This window comes from Lissotriton vulgaris, chromosome 6 (assembly GCF_964263255.1).
Source record: "Lissotriton vulgaris chromosome 6, aLisVul1.2, whole genome shotgun sequence".
NCBI classification, from domain to species: domain Eukaryota; kingdom Metazoa; phylum Chordata; class Amphibia; order Caudata; family Salamandridae; genus Lissotriton; species Lissotriton vulgaris.
The window spans coordinates 206420987-206444495 of record NC_141694.1 but is presented as its reverse complement, the minus strand read 5'-3'; the positions used below and the strand labels follow the sequence as shown (position 1 = coordinate 206444495).

Sequence of the window (23509 nt, the reverse complement as noted above, 5' to 3'; positions counted from 1 at the left end):
CATAAAAATGTTGACGTAAGTAAATCAATCTCCCGGAAAAAGGATGAGGAGAGTTTCACAGGCAGCATGGAGGATAACAAATTAATAACCAGGGTTATCATCATCTTACGAGTCTGAAGTGGTCCCCACCAGGAGATGTATTTCGGAGACCAGGAGGATAAGAGATCTTTAACCTTCGCTAGTATATGAGATTCATGAAATGAAATGAATGAGATTTATATAGCACACGACTTACCCTGGGGCATCTCAGCGCTTGCTTAGGGAACCCGTCCTGGTATTCCCCTGTGAGATACCCTGGCAGGGTATCCACAAGGTGAAAGCCAGGCATCCCACCGCGAGGGGCCGTTGTGGAGATTAAGCAAGCTATTGCCCAGAGTCGCAGAGTGTGAACCCGTGAGTCGAGAAGGCACTGGAGCGAGAATTAACGAGTCCGTGGAATTTTTGAGCCCAAGACCCGCCGAGGTGGGGAATTGAACCCTGGTCCCGGGCCGAACTCAAGCTCCAGGTATGCCGCCTCTAACCCCTGAGCCACACTTCTCCACATTCATTATAAGAAATAGTATCTAAAAGATTATTACAAAACCAAATTCCTAAGTATTTATTTCAAGTCAGCTGCAATTTAAAGCCCGCCTCACCGATGTGAGAAGGGAAGCACAACGCATTAAGAGGGAACATTTCCGTCCATTCTCTGTTCAGAGTATATCCTGAAACTTGTGAAAACTCTTTATTGGTATTAGAGATAGCAGGAATGGCAGTAGCGATGTCCTCAGAAAAGATGAGAACATCATCTGCATACGCAGCCGTTTTAATTGAATGCGTACCAAATTGGAAGCCTTTGATATTCTTATTCAGATTGAGTAACCGAAGGAGTGGGTCTACAGACAAAAGAAAAAGAAGGGGTGATAGTGGGCCCCCTTGTCTAGTACCCTGGCGTAGATTAAAATGGAGGATGTAGCCCCACTGACTCTGATCTTAGCATTAGGTTGCGCATATAAGGACATTACCATGTTGATAAAAGAATCGCCTAAGTTATGAGATTGGAGCACTGCTTTTAAAAAGCACCAAGAAACTTTATCAAAAGCCTTTTCGGCATAAAGAGCAATTGCAGACGATGGGAAAGCAGATAGCTTTGCTTTCTCCAATATATGACAGAAGGTTTGGATATTATCTCTAGCAAGTCTCCCTTTTACAAAGCCAGTCTGAGAACCATGGATAAGACTAGGGATATGACCCTCTAAATGCTTAACCAGGATTTTAGCAAAAATCTTACCTTCCATTTTTAAAAGCGAGATTGGACGCACATTTTTAAGGTCAGAATAGTCTTTCCCTTCTTTCGGAATCACGACAATAGTAGCCTCAGCCGCTGACCCTGAGACTTTGCCTGACATTACAAAGTTATCAAAAACTTTCTTGAGATATTTTATTATTGAGGATGAAAAAGTCTTGTAAAAACCAATAGGATAACCATCAGGTCCTGGAGCCGACCCCCATCGAGTCGTCCAAATGGCTTAAATTATCTCTTCAGAATCAATAGGTTGCCCCAGAGCAGTCATCTCTGACTGCGAAATAGTATATGTAGGGACCAAGGACAAGAATTGCTGACACACAGAAAAGTCACATTGATCCTTGGGGGTGTAGAGTTTTTCATGAAAATCTCGAAAGACTTGCAAAATTTCTTGAGCATTGAATTTCTTAGCACCATTGCTGTCATTAATATAGGAAATCTGAGAGGTTTTAGCATTTGTATTTTAATACTTTAAAGTGGCAGCCAACATCTGACCTGCTCTATTTTGAGGAAATTACAAAAAACAATTTGATGGACAGAATGCAGATCAATGTCTTACATTCACCCCAGTACAAGGATCTGGGCCTAAATCCATCGTTTTTTGCACTCCAGACCACCCTGGGTTAGATAATGGCTTTATGCAAATCAGCTCTGACCCTGTGCCCCATGGGAACAGTCCAGTCCGAACTACACAGCCATATCTTTCCCAGACCGGAATCAAGCATCCGAGGACCAGACCGGTTTCGAGGTAACACCTCTCATCAGCCTGGCTAGCTTGACTCCAGTGGTGTGGAGGCTCTGGGACCCACGTCTGAGCTACCCCAGTACACTCAGGGAGAAAATTACAAAAAACAATTTGATGGACAGAATGCAGATCAATCAATCAATCAATCAATCAATGACACTTATAGAGCGCGCTACATACCCGTAGGGTCTAAAGGCGCTTGGGGGAGGGGGGGTGTCTTACATTCACCCCAGTACAAGGATCTGGGCCTAAATCCATCGTTTTTTGCACTCCACACCACCCTGGGTTAGATAATGGCTTTATGCAAATCAGCTCTGACCCTGTGCCCCTGCTCTATTTTGAAGCAATAGGCGTCTAGATTTTTGAACCGGTACACCAATATGAGCTCCTTTAGTGACAATAGTGATATAAGAATATTTCAAGTTTTTAATGTCCTGCAAGAGAGACTTATGTAAATGTATTTGAGCTTATATAGCGCACAGCTACCCGCAGTGGGTTTTCCGGCGCTTGCTTAGGGAACCCGTCCTGGTATTCCCCTGTGAGATAACCCCGGCAGGGTATCCACAAGGTGAAAGCCAGGCATCCTGCCGCGAGGGGTCGTTGTGGAGATTAAGCAAGCTATTGCACAGAGGCGCAGAGTGTGAACCCGTGAGTCGAGAAGGCACCGGAGCAAGAAATATCGAGTCCGTGGAATTTTTAGCCCAAGACCCGCCAAGGCGGGGAAGTGAACCCTGGTCCAGGGCCGATCTCAGCTTCCGGGTCTGCCGTCTCTAACCCGTGAGCCACACTTCTCCACACTCATTAAAGCTTCTATATAATCTCTCTTTACATTTGATCTCATCCCCCATTGCAACAACCCTCTGATATCGGCATTCCGTTTAGAATTTTTTTTTGTAATATGTCCCCTAATGGTGCATTTAAATGCATCCCAAGATTAATTGGGGAGTTCACTGAAGACTCGTTATCATTGAAAAAATTATCAATCTCCACCAATAGTTCTTGGACTTCATCTTTGCCATCCAAAATCTCTGTATTAAGACGCCATGTACGAGGAGCTTGTTTATCCGCCACATAGAGGAGAGTAAATGAGATTGCTGCGTGATCAAAAACAACTACTGGGTGAATGATAGCATTAATCATGTGTTTTAGAACAGCAGCATCAACTAGAAGATAATCAATACGCAAAAAAACTAGAAAGTGGAGAAGAGAAAAACGTGAAATCGCTAGCCATAAGATTATGTAACCTCCAAACATCAGTAAGCTGATGAGAAGAGCACATATTGAGCATTTCTTTATCTGACCTAGGAGGGTGAAATTTAAAGTAAGGATCCAAAGGCAAATTAAAATCACCTCCAACAAATGTTCTAGCATTTTGAGGGATATCGGAGAATTTTTTATTTATTGAACGCCAAAAGAGTTGATTATTAATGTTGGGAGCATAAATATTCATAACATATAAATCATCTGAGCCATTGGACAAACGAGAGAGCAGCCATCTGCCATCCGTATCATGTTCAGCAGTAACAATAGACAGGCCAGAATTCTTGGAAATCATGGTTACAACACCGTTCTTTTTACCAGCGGCTTCCAAACAAACAACATCCAGAACCCACTCCTCCCACAAGAGCAAAGCTTCCTTAAAGGCAATCTTAGTCTCTGACAGAAGAACAATATCACTGGATAAGCTTTTGCAGTAGTCTAAGATCTTGGTCCTCTTACCAGGATGATTCAGCCTTGAACATTAAGAGAGATTACGTTTAGGCCAGACATAAAAGGACCTGACACCAAACAAATAAGAACATCTGATAACAGAGAAAGGGAAGACTATGCAACAGCGTAGCAGGTACATGAATAAATAAATAACAGGAAAAACATAAAAAATTAACCGCAACAGGAGTCCCCAAGGAAAAAAAAGATAGAAATAGAAGGAGAAAGGATGAGAGAAAAAAAAGAAAGAGAAAAGATGCTCCAAAGAAAAGAGGAGCATATAAAAACAAAAACCCCACCAGGGGATGTATGTAATAGACAAATTTCATGGGGAGAAAAAATGTGGAGGCACAACCATAGAGGCCAGCACTACCAGTGCAAACCGCTTGGGAAGAAATACATTTGTCATTAAACAACAGTTAAGTGCACATGAATCCTACAATAACAACATTCTAATAGGCTCAGAGAATAGATATTCCAGAAACTGCTAAATCTAAGAGTAGAAATAGTATAATCAGGTAACATGGATACCAATAAGAGATATATAAATAACAGGCTAAGGCAAAAATCAGAATAAGGCATCATAAATAACAATAATAAATATTAAATATAACAAGTTAAGGTAATAGTCGATTAAGGCATCATAAGTAACCACAATAGATGTTATAAATAACAGGCTAAGGTAATATTCAATTAAAACATCATAAATAACAATAATAAATATTACAAAGAACAGATTAAGGCAATATCAAGTTAAGGCATCGGGAAGAACAATAATAGATAATATAGAAACAGCTAAGGAAATATTAAGGTAAGGCATCATAAATAGCAATAATAGATATTATAGATAGTCGTCTAAGGCAATATTAAATTAAGGTATCATTAATAACAAACATATATTATGAATACCAGCCTAAGGAAGTACTAGGTTAAGGCATCGAAAACATAAGAGTACTACATAATATGAATATTAGACTAAGGCATGGTAAATGATCATAAGTGAATCAATATCTATTAACATGAAGTATTAAAAAAGGCAATATAATACATTATAATTCATAAACCACTAATATGTCCAGCACTATAAAAATGTATAGCAACTTTGAAAAAATCGATAGGATATCATAAATGACAATATTAAATATGAGGAGTAATAGGCAAAGGCGATAATAAATTAAGGCATCATAAATTACTATAATAGACAATATAGATAACCACCTATGCCAATATTAATTAAAGCATCATGAATACCAATAATATATATTAGAGTAACAACCTAAGGCAATACTAGATTAAGGCATCAACAATACCAATAATAAATATTATATATATATTTCAATCTTTATTTCGGCCGATTTGACCATCAAAGATATACAATAAGAACACATTTGAAACATTATAAAACCATCGAAGATAAACAGCAAATACATATTGTACAATGTAAAATCGTTCCACCCTAAGAAATAAGTACTACTAGAGTGAAAACAGATAAAAGACCATACATTTAAAATTGTTAAACTTAAAATTAGGTGGGAACCTGCGACTTTAGAATACGGGTGCGAGTATGCCAGACATTTGTAAGAAATTTAGCTAGTGCAAACACGGTTGGACCCGAAACATCAGTTTTTAAAATTCTATACATCGGGAGATACTCCCTACAACCAAAGTTTCTAATGAGTGGTAGGAGCCAATATTTCCTGGCGGCCTTGTAAGTTGGACAAAACAAGACCACATGTAAATTGCTTTCCTCAGCACAAGTGCATGCCGGGCATTGCTTGGTAGAGGGCGGTGTTGACCAGGAGCTAGTATAGGATCGCAGAGGCAGTGTGCCATATCTCCATTGGAGAAATAGCTTCCTGGCCAGCACGGGGGACATAGCGTCCAGGACCCTATCCAGCCTGTATGAATCCTTGCTTTGCTTGAATACAGATGTTAATGACCCCTCACCCAGGCAGTCCAAGGCCATAGCTAGTTTCTGCTCATGGTAAGCGTTGGCTAAAGCTCTTCGTGGGATCTTTAGTGAGGCATTAGCTGGATCGGACCACATGTCGGGGAACGCCAGTCTCACACAGGACTTTTGTATATATTTTATCCAGGGAATCTGTAAAGATTAGGTGTGGGGTAGAAACTCCATCAGTTCCGCCCTGTAAGTAGAAAGTTCTTCACTACTCCATAACCTTCGCCAGAAGACTAAGGGTCTTAGACCTAATTCATCTGCTATTGGTCTCAGTCCCAGATCCATCCTCAAGGGGAGGAGCGGAGTGCTAGACGGGAGTGCAACTATCTGTCTAATAAAATTATTCTCGGTTATAGACAAACTGCGGGAAGATGTATGACCCCACAGTTCCGCCCCATACATAATAGCACCCCTGGCCTGTGCCTTGTAGATCTGAATGAGCGGCCCCAGCGGACGATATGTGGAACTTTTCATCATCCGAGCAATGCCCCCAGTGGTCTGCACTAATTTAAGATTAGCCCTAGTCTGGTGTGTTCCCCAGGACATGGTTTCATTCAACGTTACACCAAGGTATTCAAAGGTGGAGACTCTCTCTAAACGTGATGATCCCAGTAGGGGATTCGGGCGTGATCTTTGGGTTGGGTTCAGGACCATAAACTTAGTTTTTGCAGCATTATTTTCTAACCCCCTATCTGTGCAGAAGGACACAAAAGAATCAAGGATCCTCTGTATCCCCATGGGGGTTTTGGACAGCAGCAGGGTATCATCTGCAAACATGATTGCAGGCACCCTGCTGCCGTTCAACCTTGGGGCATCAGTGTATTCAGTGCCGTTGAGATGGGCGATTACCCCGTTGACAAAGAGGCAGAACAGGGTCGGTGCCAATACACAACCCTGTCTAACCCCCCTGTCAACGGGGAATCTGTCCGTCAGTTCCCCAAGTTTCCCGCACCTGACCCGGGCATAGTTATTATGATGCAGTCTCTGTAAAATTATCAGGATATCCGGGGGGACCCCCATCTCGGCCAGAACACTCCAAAGTTTCCCTCTGGGCACCAGGTCGAAGGCGGCCCTCAGATCCACAAATATTGTGTATAAGCTGCCACCTTCCAATATCGCTGCCCTCCAGTAGATAATGTTCAGACGAAAAACCTGGTCCACTGTAGAGACTCCCTTCCTGAAGCCCGCCTGGTACGGACTAAGGGCGCCCGTCTCTTCCGCCCAGTCCTGAAGCCGGTTCAACAGTATCCTGCCAAACAGCTTCTGTGACACATCAATTAAACTGATTGGTCTGTAATTGGCTGGGAGCAGGGGCAAGCCCTTTTTAAATATAGGAACCACCTCTGCCCCCAGCCAAGTACTCGGGATTTCCATGCCGTGCAGAACTCCATTGAACACAACAGCAAGGTAGGGGGCCCAAACATCGGGCTCCTGCTTAAACAGGTCCCAGAGGAGGCCATCCAGTCCTGGCGCCTTTCCCGATGTCAGTCCTGCTATTACTGCCTTAACCTCCCCCACTGTTATCAAATCCCCGTCATACTCAGCCAATCCATTACCGATGTCATTCATGGTTTCTCCCAGCTCAGAACTATAGAGAGACTGGAAGTGTGCCTGCCACACCCCTGCTGCAATATTTGGCTCTATTGCCGAGTGGAGGCTCCCCGACCCCCCATTTACTACTCTCCAAAACATTCAGTGGTCTCTTGTTGCGAGGGAACTAGTGACCTCCTCCAATTAGTTCTCCTCCCATTCAATTTTAGCATGGGCGACTAGTTTTTTGTATGCCCGTCTACTTTCTCGTAGCTTCTCTCCACCTAGTCCCTCCTTGATGCTTCTGAGAAGTTCTCCCTTTGCCTTCCTGCAGGCTGTATTGTACCATGAGGATTTGTGTTGCTGCCCCCTCCTCGAATTCTGTACCTTACTAAAGAGCTCAGAGGCCACTCCCTTTATGAGGTCCTCGTGAGCCTGATATAGTTTATCATGGGAATCTTTATTGCCCACGCCATTAGCTAGATCTCCCACTTTTTCCAAAATAGGAATTAGTCCTACGTAGAGCCTCGGGAGTTTCACTTGGCTCGTGGCTAGTTTTTCCCACCTGATTCTTCTCCTGTTGTTACCCAGCAGAAGTTCAGGCTTGTTCTCCTCCTTAGTCGTTATAGAGGCTTGTAGACCGGGGTGGATGAGATCAAGTTCAAGGGCGTTGTGATCACTATCTAGTCTCCCAGTGACCCTAAAGTCCAGGATAGATGACTAGTTCACTATCTGTACAAGGGCGTAGTCCAAGCGGGAATCTCTTCCCACTCTGTTATACGTAGTTTTGCTTGGTACATCATACTTGATACGCCCATTGCAGGCTCTGATTCCATGCTTTAGGGTGAGGGCAGTGATCTGCAGTGCTACAGGTGTCCATGCCTTCGGGGGAGGTGCTACTACAGAAGGTACTGAGCACCTGGACTCTTCTTCCATGGGGAATCCCTCTAAGAGACCAGCCAGCGGCTCGAAATGAGAATTTAGATCCCCTCCCACTACATAGGGTATATCTCTTGGCATTTCAAATAAATAAACTGAAAGCTCATCTATGGTGGAAGATTCTCTCGAAACTCCCACTGGCCTGGAGTAGATGTTTATCAAGGCAAGTTTCGCTAGGTTCGGCCAGGCCAATAGAACCACTAGGATGTCATCTGATGGCACCAGTAAGCGTGAAGCCTGACAACCTAGGTGGGATGCCACCAAGGTTGTGAGTCCACCTGAAGGGCGGCCCTTGCCCTCCCACCTAGCCAGGATGGAAAATGACAGGTAGCCCTGGTGCCTATGTTCTTCCCTTGCCCAAGTCTCCTGGAACATGCAAACATCCCTAGACTCAATATAAGTTACCCAGTCTTGAGTGTCCAGCTTATTATCTAGGCCAGCCACATTCCACCAGATTAGTCTCAGGTGCGCCGGAGCAACAGCGGGGGGGATTGCAGAGGTAGAAATGAGGGGGGAGCCAATTCCAGATGCTACACCAATTACTACATCAGGACCATTGTCAATGGTAAGTCCAGTTGGATCAGAAGGTTCACTGAGACCGTTATCCGAGGTCACAGGATTGAAGTCAGGGTTTGAGGACAGTCAATCAACCCCATCCAGTCCACTCAGACAATTAAAACGATTGTAGTCCAAAAAGGGTGTCTCCGGAGGTCGGTAGACTGGACGTGCAGCATATCCCCTATATCTGGGTCTTCGTTCGACCCTTGTCCAATTACCTTGTGGCAAATCATGGTGCATGCGAATAGGGGGGAAGAAGAAAGAGACTGGCAGTGTCTGTATGGTAGAATCCAGTGATCTATTTGACCCAGCGCAAATATGTAATACTGTCCCAGGGTCTCGGAAAGTCACCATGATGCAGTCCCCTGTTATTGTTTTTCTCGTCTTCCCCAACCATGGTACCCTTCTCACCATGATGATCTCGTTGTTGAGATGTGCTGGGAGAGGTCTGTTCCAATTCAGCCATTTGATGATTTTCCTCTTGAGTGATTGGAAGTTCTTACTTTCGCCCATTTCGAGAGGGGGAGCACCCGCCAAAACCACCATAAGGCTATTAGCCTCCGGCGGCAAGTCGGGTCTCCGTGGTCTGGGAGCGGGCTTGCCAGGGAGTAGGGGAGCAATACTAGCATTAGGTGGGACCCCAGGATTTGTGGCAGGGGCTGAACTGTGGGAAGCTGGGCCTACTGTCTATGGAGGTAAGGTGTTAGAATTGTTAAATGGGATTAAAACTGGATTGGCCATGAGTGGCTGCAAAAGGGGGACGGCAACGGCACCCAAAGGGGGTCCCGCGTTGGTAGGAGGGTTTTGAATATTGAGGAAGGTTCCTATTGGTGGATTGGACTCGGTGGTTCTACTCTGTTTGCTGGCCGAGGTTTTCAGGCTGGTTAGGGTTGCCTCTAAGATGGTGAGCCTGATCTCTACTTTCTTCAAACTCTCGCTAATGGGCAGCAGGAGTGATCTAAGTAGAAATTCTATGTTCCCCAAAGAAGTGACAGGGGGTAATATATTAAGTGGGTTGTCCCCGTGGTCGCTGGTGGAAGCAGCGGTAATGGTATTAGTACCCTTAGGAGGAGTAGAATTGTGCACATTCACTATAGGCCTGTCAGACGTAGGTACGGACTTATGTATTTTTCCAAAGTCGGAATGGGGGATCTTGGTCTTCCCCTGCCCACCCCTCAACTTCCTTCTGCGCTTGTTTGGTGGTGGGCCATGCACCTCTGCCACGACAATTTGCTTTGGCTTATTTTTCCTGGTTTTAACTACGGAGGGCGTTTGGGTGACTAAATCGACAGCCATACTGCTGGAAATTGGGAGTGGGATGACGTCTGTGGTCTGTTCAGGGAATGAGCCAGGGTTGGGAATGCTATCCCGTAATAATAGGGGGACGCCTTCTTGGGGTAATGGATCCTGGCTACCATTAAGGGGACCTTCCCCTTGGGAGATAGGATAGGGAATTATGTCACTAAGGGGCCTATTTTTCATATGTTCAATAGAGCGGCGGCGCTCTGACCCTACGCTTCTCCAAAGAGCTTTCCTTTCCCCCGTCACCCTTTGCCAATTTGAAATAATTGTCCAGAGTCCCGGTGTTACCTCCCCCCGCCTTCACTGGAGTTCCGCCTAGGGCCGGTGAGGGCATGTCCAGAACCTATATCACAATCCAACTGGGATCAAGGAAGTACAGGCGAAAGAGAGTGGGCCCAGCCCAGCCTCCTTAGGCCCCTGACGGCCACAGACGGTCCCGCCCTTGTCCCGGGCTTTTTCCCGGGCGTTCCCGCGCGCTCCCGCGATGCGGGGGTTGCTGTTTGAATTTATAGGAGGAGAGTTAAGCTGTAAGTGGGGCGGGGCTTGCAGGGAGAGCGGCCAGGTGGCAGGTGGCGCGGGTTAACAGGACTGCTGGGAAACGTAGTCCTGTCCCGCCGCTCGCAGCCCTGCACTCACCCAGTCCCTCGCAGGTGATGTCCACAGCTCTGCACCCAGGCGTCTGACGCGCCGCAGCGGGACCCGCGAAGCGGGTTCCGCAAGAAGTGGTGGTGAGTCCCAGGAAAATCCAACAGGCGAAGAGCAAAGACAAACGAGGTGTCCCAGGGCATCGAAGCACACAGAGGCTTTTTCAGGCTGTAAGTGGGGCGGGGCTTGCAGGGAGAGAGGCCAGGTGGCAGGTGGTGCGGGTTAACAGGACTGCTGGGAAACGTAGTCCTGTCCGCCCACTCGCAGCCCTGCACTCACCCAGTCCCTCGCAGGTGATGTCCACAGCTCTGCACCCAGGCGGCTGACGCGCCACAGCGGGACCCGCGAAGCGGGTTCCGCAAGAAGTGGTGGTGAGTCCCAGGAAAATCCAACAGGCGAAGAGCAAAGTCAAACGAGGTGTCCCAGGGCAGCGAAGCACACAGTGGCTTTTTCAGGCTGTAAGTGGGGCGGGGCTTGCAGGGAGAGCGGCTAGGTGGCAGGTGGTGCGGGTTAACAGGACTGCTAGGAAACGTAGTCCTGTCCCGCCGCTCGCAGCCCTGCACTCACCCAGTCCCTCGCAGGTGATGTCCACAGCTCTGCACCCAGGCGGCTGACGCGCCGCAGCGGGACCCGCGAAGCGGGTTCTGCAAGAAGTGGTGGTGAGTCCCAGGAAAATCCAACAGGCGGAGAGCAAAGATAAACGAGGTGTCCCAGCATATATTATAAGTAACATCCAAAGGACTGTAGCTGGTCATAAATGATGCAGTAAGTATTAAAACGAGGCACTAACATTTTCAATAAACCACATTATATTACATAAACAACTACTGTGACCAGCACTATAAAAAATTGATATCAACTATAAGAAAAAACAAAAATATATAAAAAGATAGTTAATCTGTGGCAAATAGCAATAAATAAAACACAATCAATAAAATATAACATACCTGAAGAGTATCTAACATACTATCATTAGGAAACAATAAGAGATATATAAACACATAAGAAATACATAGAATATTCCACCTACACTAAATTCATGTCATAAATACATGGATAATAAAATAATTGAATAATAGAATCATAATATAAGAACTGTACACACAAAATAAGAGGAATATAGAAAAAAGATTGAGAGAGGAAGATATAAATGAATAATAGCCACACGAAGAGAGAATAAATGCCAACAAAGACCCAGGAAAAGAAGAGAAGAAAAAGTACAAGCCAAACGAAAAAGGAATATATAAGAGCCCAGAAGAGAGGGAAGAAAGACATATAGTAATTATCATAAAAATAGAAACAAAGCCCAAAGAATCTAACTATTTAGCTTACAAACCCACAGAGATTCATAAAAAGTAATTAAGAAACTTAGGGCCCGATGTAGGTAAACGGGATTTTCCGATTTCAAAATACCGAGGCGGGCCGAATCGGTATTCTGAAATCGGAAAACGAGATGTAGGAAATAAATACCGACTGAAGACCGATTCGGTCGGCGTCGGTAATGAGATTCGGTACGTTCCGATTCAGCTCGGTCCGAATCGGAAAGTACCGAATCGGCCAACAACGAATCGGAAAATACCGAATCGGCTACCACCGATTCGGATATTTCCGATTCGGCGAATACCGAATCGGTAAAAGCCGATTCGGTAAAAACCGATTCGGCAATCAGAGACCCATGGCGAAAAAGCCCATAGGAATGCATTGCATGACCCGATTCGGCTTTTACCGATTCGGATAATACCGAATCGGATTTTACCGAATCGGATTTTACCGAATCGGATTTTACCGAATCGGTAAAACCAGACTCGGCAATAGGCGATTCAGCCAATGAGGTGGCTCCCCCTCCCCCACCCAAACAGGGAGTGGCAACCCTGGCAGGTGCAGCCAATTAAGAAGTTTCTAGAAGTTTCTGGAAAGCCTGCCTGAGCCCAACACACAGTTAGCAGCAGTGGGAGAAGGAGGTTGCAGACTGAGCAGGAGCAAGAGAACATGGCAGATCAGGCAGGAAGCCAGAAGTCCTCCCAAAAGAGGAAGCCAAAATTCACCACCACAGAACTACAGGTGCTGGTTGAGGAGGTGGTGAGGGTGCACCGCCAGCTCTTTGGCAAGCTGTCCCTCAACGTGCCAGACAGCACCAAGAGGCGATTGTGGGCAGAGATCGCCCAGAAGGTAAATGCTGCTGGAGTCACCCCCAGGTCCATCGAGGAACTTAAGAAAAGGTTCTATGACCTCCGCAGCCTCACCAAGAGGAAGCTGGCCGACCTCCAAAGGCAGGCAGGACTCACCGGAGGAGGCAAGAACCCGGCGCCACCCCTCACCGAGCTGGAGGAAATTGTCTCCAGCACCATCGAGAGGGAGAGCATTGTAGGGATCGGGACCCTGGACAGCACAGCGATGGCCACAGCTACAGGTAAGAAGCATGCGCATCATGACACACCCTACCAGACACCTCCCCATTATACACAATGCATAGGCAAACACCAGCACTGTACTGTCACCAACATACAAGAGACAAGCATCATGGTACATGTAGTCAGCAGGAGTTAGCCAAATATGTCAGTGCAGAATCACAAGACAGGAAACAGTGTGACACGGTGTAAGGAGATGCAAGGACATGTGGAATGCCATAATTGTACTGACTGTAATACATCGGCACTCAGTTTACAAATGCTTCTTTGTACCTAGGGGCACCATCAGGCGGCACCACTGTGGCAGCAGAGGGAGCTTCGACTTCACATACTGCAGTGGCAGGGCCGAGCACCAGCCAGCCTGGCCAGGAGGAGGAGGAAGAGGATGAGGAAGGAGACACCCCAGGGCTTGGAATGGAGGGAGTCCTGGTGATTGATTTCCAGGCAGTGCACTCCCCAGTACTGCCCAGCTCACCCCCCTTGGAATTTTCCCCATCCAACTCCCCAACACGGCAGACCATTCCGCCGACAACATCTCCTGCCACAACCGTGGCCTTGCCACCCGTCCTACCTGTCCTGGGAGCAGGGGCTCCGGGACCGGCCAGCACCACACCACCACCAGTGGCACCCCAGCCCACTCAGCAGGCCGGAGGCAGCAGTGCCAGACGCCGTGCCACCACCACCACCACCACCACCACCACTGCTGCACCAGCACGGGAGGGCAGTGTGTTCCTGGGCCTGGAGGGCCAGATGGTGAAAATCCAGCGCCAACAGGCCAGATCCACCATGGCCTGCCAACGCCAGCTCCTGCAGCACAACCTGCAGATGGGGGAGTTGGTGAAGGGGTTCCAGGCTGTTGTGGACAGCAACAAGGAGGTGGCAGCAGGGTTGGGCAGGCTGACCACTGCCATCACCCACTCCTCTGCCAGGCAGGAGGAGCATGAGGTTGCGCGCAGGAGGGATGCCCGGGTGCTCAACCGGGCCATGGCCCGCCTTGCAGCGGCGACTGCACAGCTGTGCCAGCGTAGCGCAAATCAGGAGTCGGTGCAGAGTCAGCATACTGCAGAGCTGACCAGGGGGATGGCCAAGATCACCACGGCCATGGAGGCCATGTTAATATCGAACGCCGCCTCCAATCCTGCCCTGGACCTGGGTGATGCTGGTGACAGCAGCAGCCGCAGCAGCCCGGCCAGCGCTGCATCAGAGCCTAGGAGGAGCACCAGGCGCTCCGCTGATGCTGCTGGCCATTCGGAGGGGGCCGAGGGACACCCCAGTGGGTCTGGAAAGCGGGCCAAAAAATAGGCTGGCAAGGGGTGATGTTCATACCAGAAGCCTGGACTTTATTTGTTTTGACAGACTCCATTTTTTTATGCACTTCAGTGATGTAACTGTGGTGCATCACTATTAAAAAGTTTATTTTCCAACCAACATTTAGCTGTCTTTGCATCTGTACTCAGTCAGAAATAGTTCTCAGTGATCTCCTCACGTCTGTATCTGCCATCACATGGCGTACACACCCCAGCTGGCTGTGTCAGTGGCACAGCTTCGTCGTCGTCATAGTCCTCGTAGTCAGACAACTCCACCTCAGTGCCCTTCTTGACCGCAAGGTTGTGTAACATTGCACATACAGCTATGATCTTGCAGCAGGTGATGGGGGTATACTGCCTTGCACCTCCACTCTTGTGCAGGCATCTGAATCTACTTTTCCAGATGCCAAAGGTCCGTTCAACAACATTCCTGGTGCGTATGTGGGCACGGTTATACCTCCTTTGGCTGGGTGTGGAGGGGTTGAGGTAGGGGGTGAGTATGAATGAGCGGAGGGCATATGCACTGTCGCCTGGAAGAGAAAGGGGTCACATTAGACACATGCATACATGTATTACACCTACCTACTATGTGTTATGGGGGTCTGATGATGTGGCTCACCTAGGAGGTATCCTTCTCCAAAATCGCCAGCCATCAGCCGTGCATATATGCCGCTCTGTTGGAATATATAGGAGTCATGGGTACTCCCTGGAAATTTTGCTACCAGGTCTGTGATGGTGCACTTGGCATTGCAGATCACCTGCACGTTGATGGTGTGTGTCGATTTCCGATTGCGGTATATGTATTCGGTGTCCGCTGGTGGGCAAATCGGAATATGCGTGCCATCTATGCAACCGATGACTTGGGGAAAGTGTGCCATCTGGTAGAAGTCCGCTTTGGTTTGTAGCAGTTCTGCGTGGGTTGCAGGGAATGAGATGTATTGGTCCATCCTGTCTATCATGGCGTCAAGGAATATGTGGAAGAACCTTGACAGGCTGCTCTGGCTCACCCCTCCTGCTGCTGCTGCTCCACTTTGATAGCTGCCAGACGCTACCAGGTGTAGGCTGCATAGCACCTGGACGTGCGCAGGGATGGCGTGTGCCCTTGGGGTGTGGTGGTCCAAGTATGGCTTAAGGTCCCTGATGAGCTCAAGTATGGTGTCAGAGTCCAGCCTGTATCTCTGTAGGATCTCAGCCTCAGTGAGCATGAACAGGGTTATCCTCTGTCTGTAGACCTGTTCATTTCTTAGCCATTCCCTCAGTCCTTCCTGCTGTAGCCGTAGCCGCCTCGCAATGACATAGAAAGCTGCCATCCTGCAAGTTGCAATGCATTTTGGGACTGTTTATATGGGTTGGAGTTGGTTACCACCTGATTGCAATCCATGGTAAATACCGAGTGAATTCTACCGATTTTGAGCCGATTTCGGTGTTTCTGTGCCTCCCTACATCTCCCCAACTGTCGGAATCGGGGAATTTCCCGATCGGAGATTTATACGAATCGGCATGTTTTCCGAATCGGATCATGTCCGAATCGGTATTTTTTCCGATTCGGTACATGGACCGAATCGGTGATTTTCCGATTCGGTGTCGCTAACGATTCGGTAGTGGGACCGAATCGGTGATTTTCCGATTCGGTGTCGCTAACGAATCGGTAGTGGGACCGATTCGGTGATTTTCCGATTCGGTGTCGCTAACGAATCGGTAGTGGGACCGAATCGGTGATTTTCCGATTCGGTGTCACTAACGATTCGGTACATGGACCGATTCGGTCTTTGTAACCGAATCGGTGTTTTTCCGAATCGTTACATATCCGATTTTCGGTATGTACGTATCGGATTCTTTCACATTCGGTACACATTCCGAATCGGTTTTCTATCCGATTCGTTCTGTTTTCGGTCCCCTACATCTCGATGGATGTTTACCGATCGGTAAGGGCCAAAAATCGGTATTTTCGGCCGATACCGATCGGTAAAGCCCTACCTACATCGGGCCCAAAGAGTACACAAGAGGAGGATGAGAGAAAATAGCAACCATAAAGACAGTTAGAGTAGGGCAGAAATTGAAGAAGAAATAAAGACATTGAGGAGAAGAGAAATAGAGATATAATGATAACCACTGGTTAACAAGATAGGACCGAAACAATGATAACAGACAGATATAACTCTAAAGTAACAAGCATTAGAGGTAAGTGCAACCTTAAGACCTGAAAAGGAAAGAGCAATTAAAAGAAAGAGCAAATAAAAGCAAACAACAATTATAATTCAACATCAGATCCAGTGAATAAGTACCATTACAAAAAAGAAAACAGGGAGGCACTATTAGTCACGCATAATGCAATAAGGCACCAAGGGCATAAAATAAACCATCAGCACAAGGTGAACATTAATGCTGAGAGGTGCCAGGGAGATACACAGAGTGCAGCATTGATTCAGCCCAATTATCCAAAGAAGAAGAAAACGATGAATGCTCATCTCAAGACACATGCAATATGAAGCCAGTTTGCCAGACACTGAAAAACGTTAAGAATGGGACGTGCTAGGAGGAGACACAGAAACTATCTGTTCCATCTGCGATTCAGACTGATTATCCAAGAACATGGAAAGATCTGCCGGTTCATTAAAAATCTGTATGCGGCCTATAAAAGTGATTCTGAAACGCGAAGGGCCTGCAAAGGAACATGGAATGTTCAGATATATAAGCCTTCTGGGTAAATTCAAGAAACCTTTACGGCGACTGACAGTGTCTCTAGCAAAATCCTGTGATATTGATAGTCTGTGATCTTCCCATTATAAAGTTGTAATCTTCCTCATCTGAGCTAAGATTTGTTCATAATGCTGATGACAAAGATCACCGGTCTTGGAGAAGATAACGATTTAGACTTAAAGGTTGGAACTCTATGAGCACGTTCTATTTCAAAGTCCTTTTCAAATGAAATGTGCAACACAGAGGGTATCCAGGTAAGCAAAAAAAACAACATGGAAGGAGCAGATTTCTCACAGTCCTCTGGAAGGCCAAAAATTTGAAGGTTACTTCTAAGATTTCTGTCCGCTTGTTTAGTCAGGTCTCCTTTCAAAGAGGCCAAGGAGCATTCCATACTTTGAACATGTTTAGACTGCCTATTCGTGAAGTCTTAAACCATACTTATTCTTGTTTCTGCATTGGAAACACATAGTGACAGATTTTTGAGATCATTTTGAATTGCCGCCACCTCGACCTGGAGCAGATCAGTATTTGTTTTAGTGCTTTGCGCAATGTCATGGATTGAATTAAGTTTGACTAAAATGGTACCTAATGTTGTAGCAGAGTCCGAACTGCCCTGTGCCGAAATATCCGGGTGGGGGATTCCGTTTAGACCTCTTCAAATTCCCTTTCGAGTCTCTATCTTTGTGGGTAATGCCACTAAGTTATAATCCACAGATATTAAAAGTTTCCAGTGAAAATTCAATCAGCGGCCCCCATTTTGTAATCAAATTTATCTCCTCAAAAATGTGTTCCACAAGCATAAGCGCGCAAAACATTCAGAGGTATAAAAGATCAAAGAGACAATACCTCATATAGTAGGAGAAAGCACACTGAGGTATCATATGTCGAAATAAGCACCTTTGCATGTTCAGCCCAAGTAGTGGTTAAGTTTTTCCTTCTGCCCCCATCTTAGATCCAGCCCCTAGGAGAACAATCTTCGTGTAAAAAAAACACAGAAAGAACGGGCCATAACTCTCAGAAGTTACCCTCGATGTCTTTAGAACTGTTCTGCCGCCTGGAGCTGCTACGTGGTGAAGAAAAAAGTCACTGGTACAGCATATTTGTGAGCGCTCGCACCAAAGGTCCGACGGAGCTCAAAGACGCGCGGCCGTCTTGGATGCGCGTCAAGCCACGCCTCCCTTCATAGTCGCCGTTTAACATAGAGAAAGTCTGAAAGCCTGATGGGCCCTCCACGTCATCACCTCCCTTTTTAGAGATCAGGACTTTTCAGTGTCTGTCTGGTCATTATTGGTAACATCTGATTCTGAAATATGTGACTGTAAAACATTACTAATTTTGGTGTTAATGTTTTGTGCATAGGTCTTGTAAAACTCTGCCAGGAATCTGCTGTGCCAAGTGTTTTCTTGTTCAAAAGGGCTGTTATTGCTACCTTAATCTCATGTTGCGTAATTGATGTCTCACATGATTCTCTGTCTTCGTGGCTCAAGCAATGTCTCTCATGTATTTCATCAAAGTCACTGTCAATCCACAGATCCTCATAGAACTGAAGAAAAGCCTGGTTGATTTCACACCGAGTCCATACAATGTTACATACAATGCCAATCATTGGGCTTATAACAATAAGAATATTCCCATTTAATTATTTGGGCTATTAATCCTCTTGTTATCCCCATTCACGTGTTTATGCTTCAGACAGTCTTGATAATCCAAATTTTTCAACCTATCTAAAATTTACATGTGCTCTACCTTAAGTGCCTCCATAGTTTCTTTGTTTATTTGCCCAGTATTGCATACATTTTCCATGTACTTTATTCTTATTTCAAGTGTGTTTAGTTCTCGGTACAATGTCTGTTTATGGCTCTTCAATACGATGCCCTTTCAGAACTGCTTTAGGGTATCCAATTAGATTGCCATAACTACGGTGGTACCTTCATCTTCAGTAACGTATAGATCAATTTCTAAAATGAATGTGTACCTGATCTTACGTATCTATATCTATTATAAATTTCCAAATCGTTTCTCAGAAGAATTGTACCTTGTATTAAACATATCGGTTATTAAGAGTTTTAATACTTAGTGTTCTTTTCTTACAGTCCTCCACCCTCAGTACTTCTCGAACACCACCAACCACACCAAAATCGACTCCATCAAAGCCAAAAGCACGCTTCTTTGGCAAACGAGGTATGTAAATAAAAACTGTGTGAAGTTAGGTGGACCATTACCTTCCAGGTCATTACGGGCACTGTGACAAGTACTGAACTTTTCAACTTCGAATCATTGTTTTAAGGTAGTTTAATTGAAGCATAATAAAATTGCAACACACAGTATGCTTTAGGCTATAACACAAATGTGCACGATTGTAAGTGGTAGCATTTGGAGGGAGGTGGTCAGCCTAAGTCTAGTATGTTGTTCTTTTACTTTGCATCATTAAACTGCCTCCTGCATGCAGCAGGAACATGTTCAGACATATAAGTGAGGGAGAACATTGTTTTTTAGTGTTAGGAATCAGTGTTATGGGAGTCACTTTTATGTGATTACCTAATACCTCAATGCCATATTCATAAACTGCAGGCACATATCCTCTTCCCCCCCTTACACCCTGTTCCCACATCTATCCACCTAACTCCCACAACAATAACATCATACCTGGAATTGTACTTTATTATACATTTTATGTACTCATTTACCTCATTACAGTGCAGCTCAGTGATGCTTCTTAATAATATAGAAATACAATTCCCATTATTGGCTGCTACAACATTAGAATTTACTCACATAAATGGCTTGCATTAATAATGCACATTCATTTTGATCTCATAAAGTTCTAATGTAATAATACGAACGTGCAAATCTTTTACAAGGGTCGAGAAACTGGAATTGCAAAGCTGATTCTCCTGGAAACCAGTGCTAATTGCAAATTTGAAGTAGTTTTTTGAATAGCTCTGAAATATGGATTAATACAAAGATATGCAACTAAGAACACAGATGTTTATTATCATGGAGAAGAAAAACAAAAAGTTACTAATGGGCATGCAGCAATAAATTACTTACGCAAATGCACACTCGTTCCATTTGTGAATGCACAGATGTTAATTTATTAGCCAAATGCATGGATGTTACTTTATGTGCCAATGCTTGGAAAACAGTGACAGTCTAGCTTCCTTTGAGTTTTTATAGAATTCTTCTAGAATTTCCCAAAAAGTTGGAAATGCACTGAATGTAGGAATAACCAACTGAAACAAATGTCAGACTTCCTTATCATTGGTATCGTGTTACTTAAAATCTCTGAGCAAATGTGTGATAGTTGTAGATTTACATGAGTATTCAAATGCATAGCTACATTTATTGGGTAAGTCACATTTGTCTGTGAAGGAATGTTGTTCTAAAATGTATTTGCACGGATTATTTTCTTTTTTCCCCCATGTAAAATGTGTTCCTCATAGAGAAATTATTTCCTCTACACCCTCGTAATTTTTTAGGGTATTCCTTCCTATTTCATACCCTGAAAATCGATTCACTCTTACTTTTTAAAGGAGTAAATGTGTGACCTTTTTCAGGGTGGTAAAGTAATGGCAAAAAATGTATGAACACCCATAAGCTCACATGTGTGTGGATGCATAACTTCTTGTGCAGATAACACTGCCGAAGAACTCGCAGAGCTCATCCCTCTGACCAAATGTACTTGCACTGAAAACCCATTTAAAAGGACAACATTCCACTCCTGCAAACTTGCAAATGAAGGACAGGATTATCCCTTCCCAAGTTCTATTATATAATAATTTCACCCATAAAAGTTTGTGAATTGGTCCATAGTGTACATTAGATGCCAAATAAATTCTTGATAGTTGACTGCTCCATTCTTGCCTAACCATCTGTATTGAAATATAAAAAAAATGCACCAGGATATTTCAGCATAGCTTTTCTGACAACAAATAAATTCATTTAGCCTATGTTAAACAAACATACATAATAACAACAAGCATATATATATATTTTTATAATTCTTTTTATTTAGCAGTTTTTTGTGAACAGCAGGTTGTAATGAGCATAGTACAGGAGAAAGCATTGTACGACGCCCGCAGGGGGCCTCTGTATCACTGGATAGCAATGAGTTGAATGATCCCAGTCCCCAACACTGACCTACTGGATTGCGAAGCAACTTATTGTTTGTTTTATCTCATGCCCTAGGATCCCGTTCCCTTATCCCGCTCCCCGTCTCAAGCCTCTACGTTAACTCCCCTGTATTGCATCCCTGGTCCCCAAATCTCTTGTAATTTGCGGGGGCAACCTCATCCCTGATATGCTTCCAGTTCAGCTAGTTGACACCAAACTAGGTCTTTCCAGTCCCCAACCGCAGGTGGTCTGGTCGCCCCCCCTAGTCAGATTGCGCGTTGCCACCCCTGCAGCTCTGTTTAGCCAGATATTCACCCTTTGGGCAGTTTCTCCTACCCTGTTATGCCCAATAACAGCCACTTAGCCTCTAGCCAGATCAGCAGACCAGTGACCTGCTTCATCACCACTACCACCCCGATCCAGAAACCCTGGAGCAATCGACAGGCCCTGAGCGTGTGGTAAAAAGAGCCCGTGCTGCCACATCCCCTAGTGCACACATCCGACTTGCTGCATCCCATTTTGTGAATTCTTGACCTGGAGAGGTACGACGTGTGCAGGGCACAAAGTTGTATCAGGCAAAATTGCGCCTATATGGCGATCTTTCTAGGACTTTGAAGTGCTGTGGTCCATTCATCATCTTCTAGGGGGGCTAGATCTATTGTCCAGGTCTCTCTCAGCTGGGCAAGGATGTCTGGGGAATTGTTCATTATCTTTTTGATGATTAGCAAAACTGCCTTTATGGGCATAGGGTCTAAAAGCAGCCAGACCTCTAGTGGGGAGTGATCAGAAATTTTTTCTTCATCAGGCATGTAGCATTTTAGTGCGTGTCTTAATTGCATGCATCAGAATATCTCCCTAAGTCCTAGGTCATACTCAGAATGCAACTCCTGGAACAACAGCAGTGTGCCCCCTCTCCAAATATCTCCCAGCCTAACTATTCCTATTGTGTGCCATCGTGTGTGGTTGCACAGTCTCTTCACCTCCCCCAAACTGTCTCTATCCCATAGTGGGGCTTCCTCCGTTGGTTTGTCTTTCCACCCCAGATGTCGGTTAGTTGCCTCCCAGGCTTACAGCACTGCCTGGGTATAGACCGGGAGCGATCCTTTCTTGGCCCTCCTATAGAGAAGTGCCGGGTAACCCCCTCCACCCATGGCCCGGTGTCAACTCTGTATGCTTGGTTGTTTCTCCCTCCAAATGCCCAGTCCTTCACCACCACTAACTGGGACACCCAGTAGTAAACTCTTAGGTCTGGGACCACTATACCTCTATCGAAAACTCAACGCTGCAGTTTCACTAAGGAGATTCGGACCCCACCTCGGTCCCATAAAAGTTACCTCAGTATGTTGTTGAATAGCAACCATATTTCTAACAAAAAAAATCATGCTAGGCCACAATGAATTTTCAACTTTACATTTTTTGGTGAGACCATGGGTAACCTAAATCCTACCTCCAGGTCTATTTTCGCACTTCTCTCAGCTTTATAGTTCACTTCATCAGTGTACTGCACCAACCCTACCCTAAGGTACAAATTGCATTATATGTCCTTCAAAACTCTAGGAAGCAGAGATCCATAGAAAAACAACTATACAAAAAAAAATAGAAATAAAGTCTTTCATTTTGACATACCACATTCACCCCCAACACTTATTGTAACTATATTAACAGAAGCTGAACTCTGGGCGAACAATCAGTGGAATGTTAAATGACCTGGATGCTACTATTAAAACAAATATCTATCAGAGACAGAAATCATTTTGGAATGCAAATTTCCCATCTACCATCCCTTGTAGGTTTTCCTATTTATAAAGGCTCACATGTACAACTAGAGACAAACGTGGGAGAAACCCCAAAAAAATTGTTGTTACTAAAACAACATATGTTGAATAAAGGATACTGCACTGCTAATACTGAAGAACATGAAACATTGCTATAATTTTACAATTGGAGCTTTTGGACGCCTGGAAGGGCCTTAATTTCATTATGATGTGGTTCGACTATTTGTTCAGAAATAAAAGTAAATCAGAAATGGCAAGACATTTCCCCAATCTGACAAAGTTCCATATTTTCCAGATTGACGCTGATTTTTTAGTGTGAATTTCATTCTCATTATCTCAGTGGGTTCTGACACCCAGTTATTTTTACAAATTCTCACTAGTGGACTATCATGGACAACAGTGTACAAGTGTTGACAAATAACTGCCCAAACAAATTCTGCACAGCACTTTCATCACAAAAGGCCTCTCCATTGAGTCAACACCCTTCTCAGCATACACAAAAGGCTGCATCTGCGGGCACATCTGGATCTTTCTGAAA

At 45.1% G+C, this 23509-nt stretch overlaps 1 protein-coding gene across 1 annotated transcript in view; it reads left to right on the top strand.

Annotated features, from left to right (window-relative positions):
* The window catches only part of LOC147707028 (adhesion G protein-coupled receptor F5-like), a 1085534-nt gene that overhangs the window by 1051904 nt on the left and 10121 nt on the right, over window positions 1–23509 (top strand). The window contains exon 20 of the mRNA XM_086926248.1: window positions 19177–19264. Coding sequence (XP_086782374.1) covers window positions 19177–19264 — 88 coding nt within the window. The remainder of the gene's footprint in view (window positions 1–19176; window positions 19265–23509) is intronic.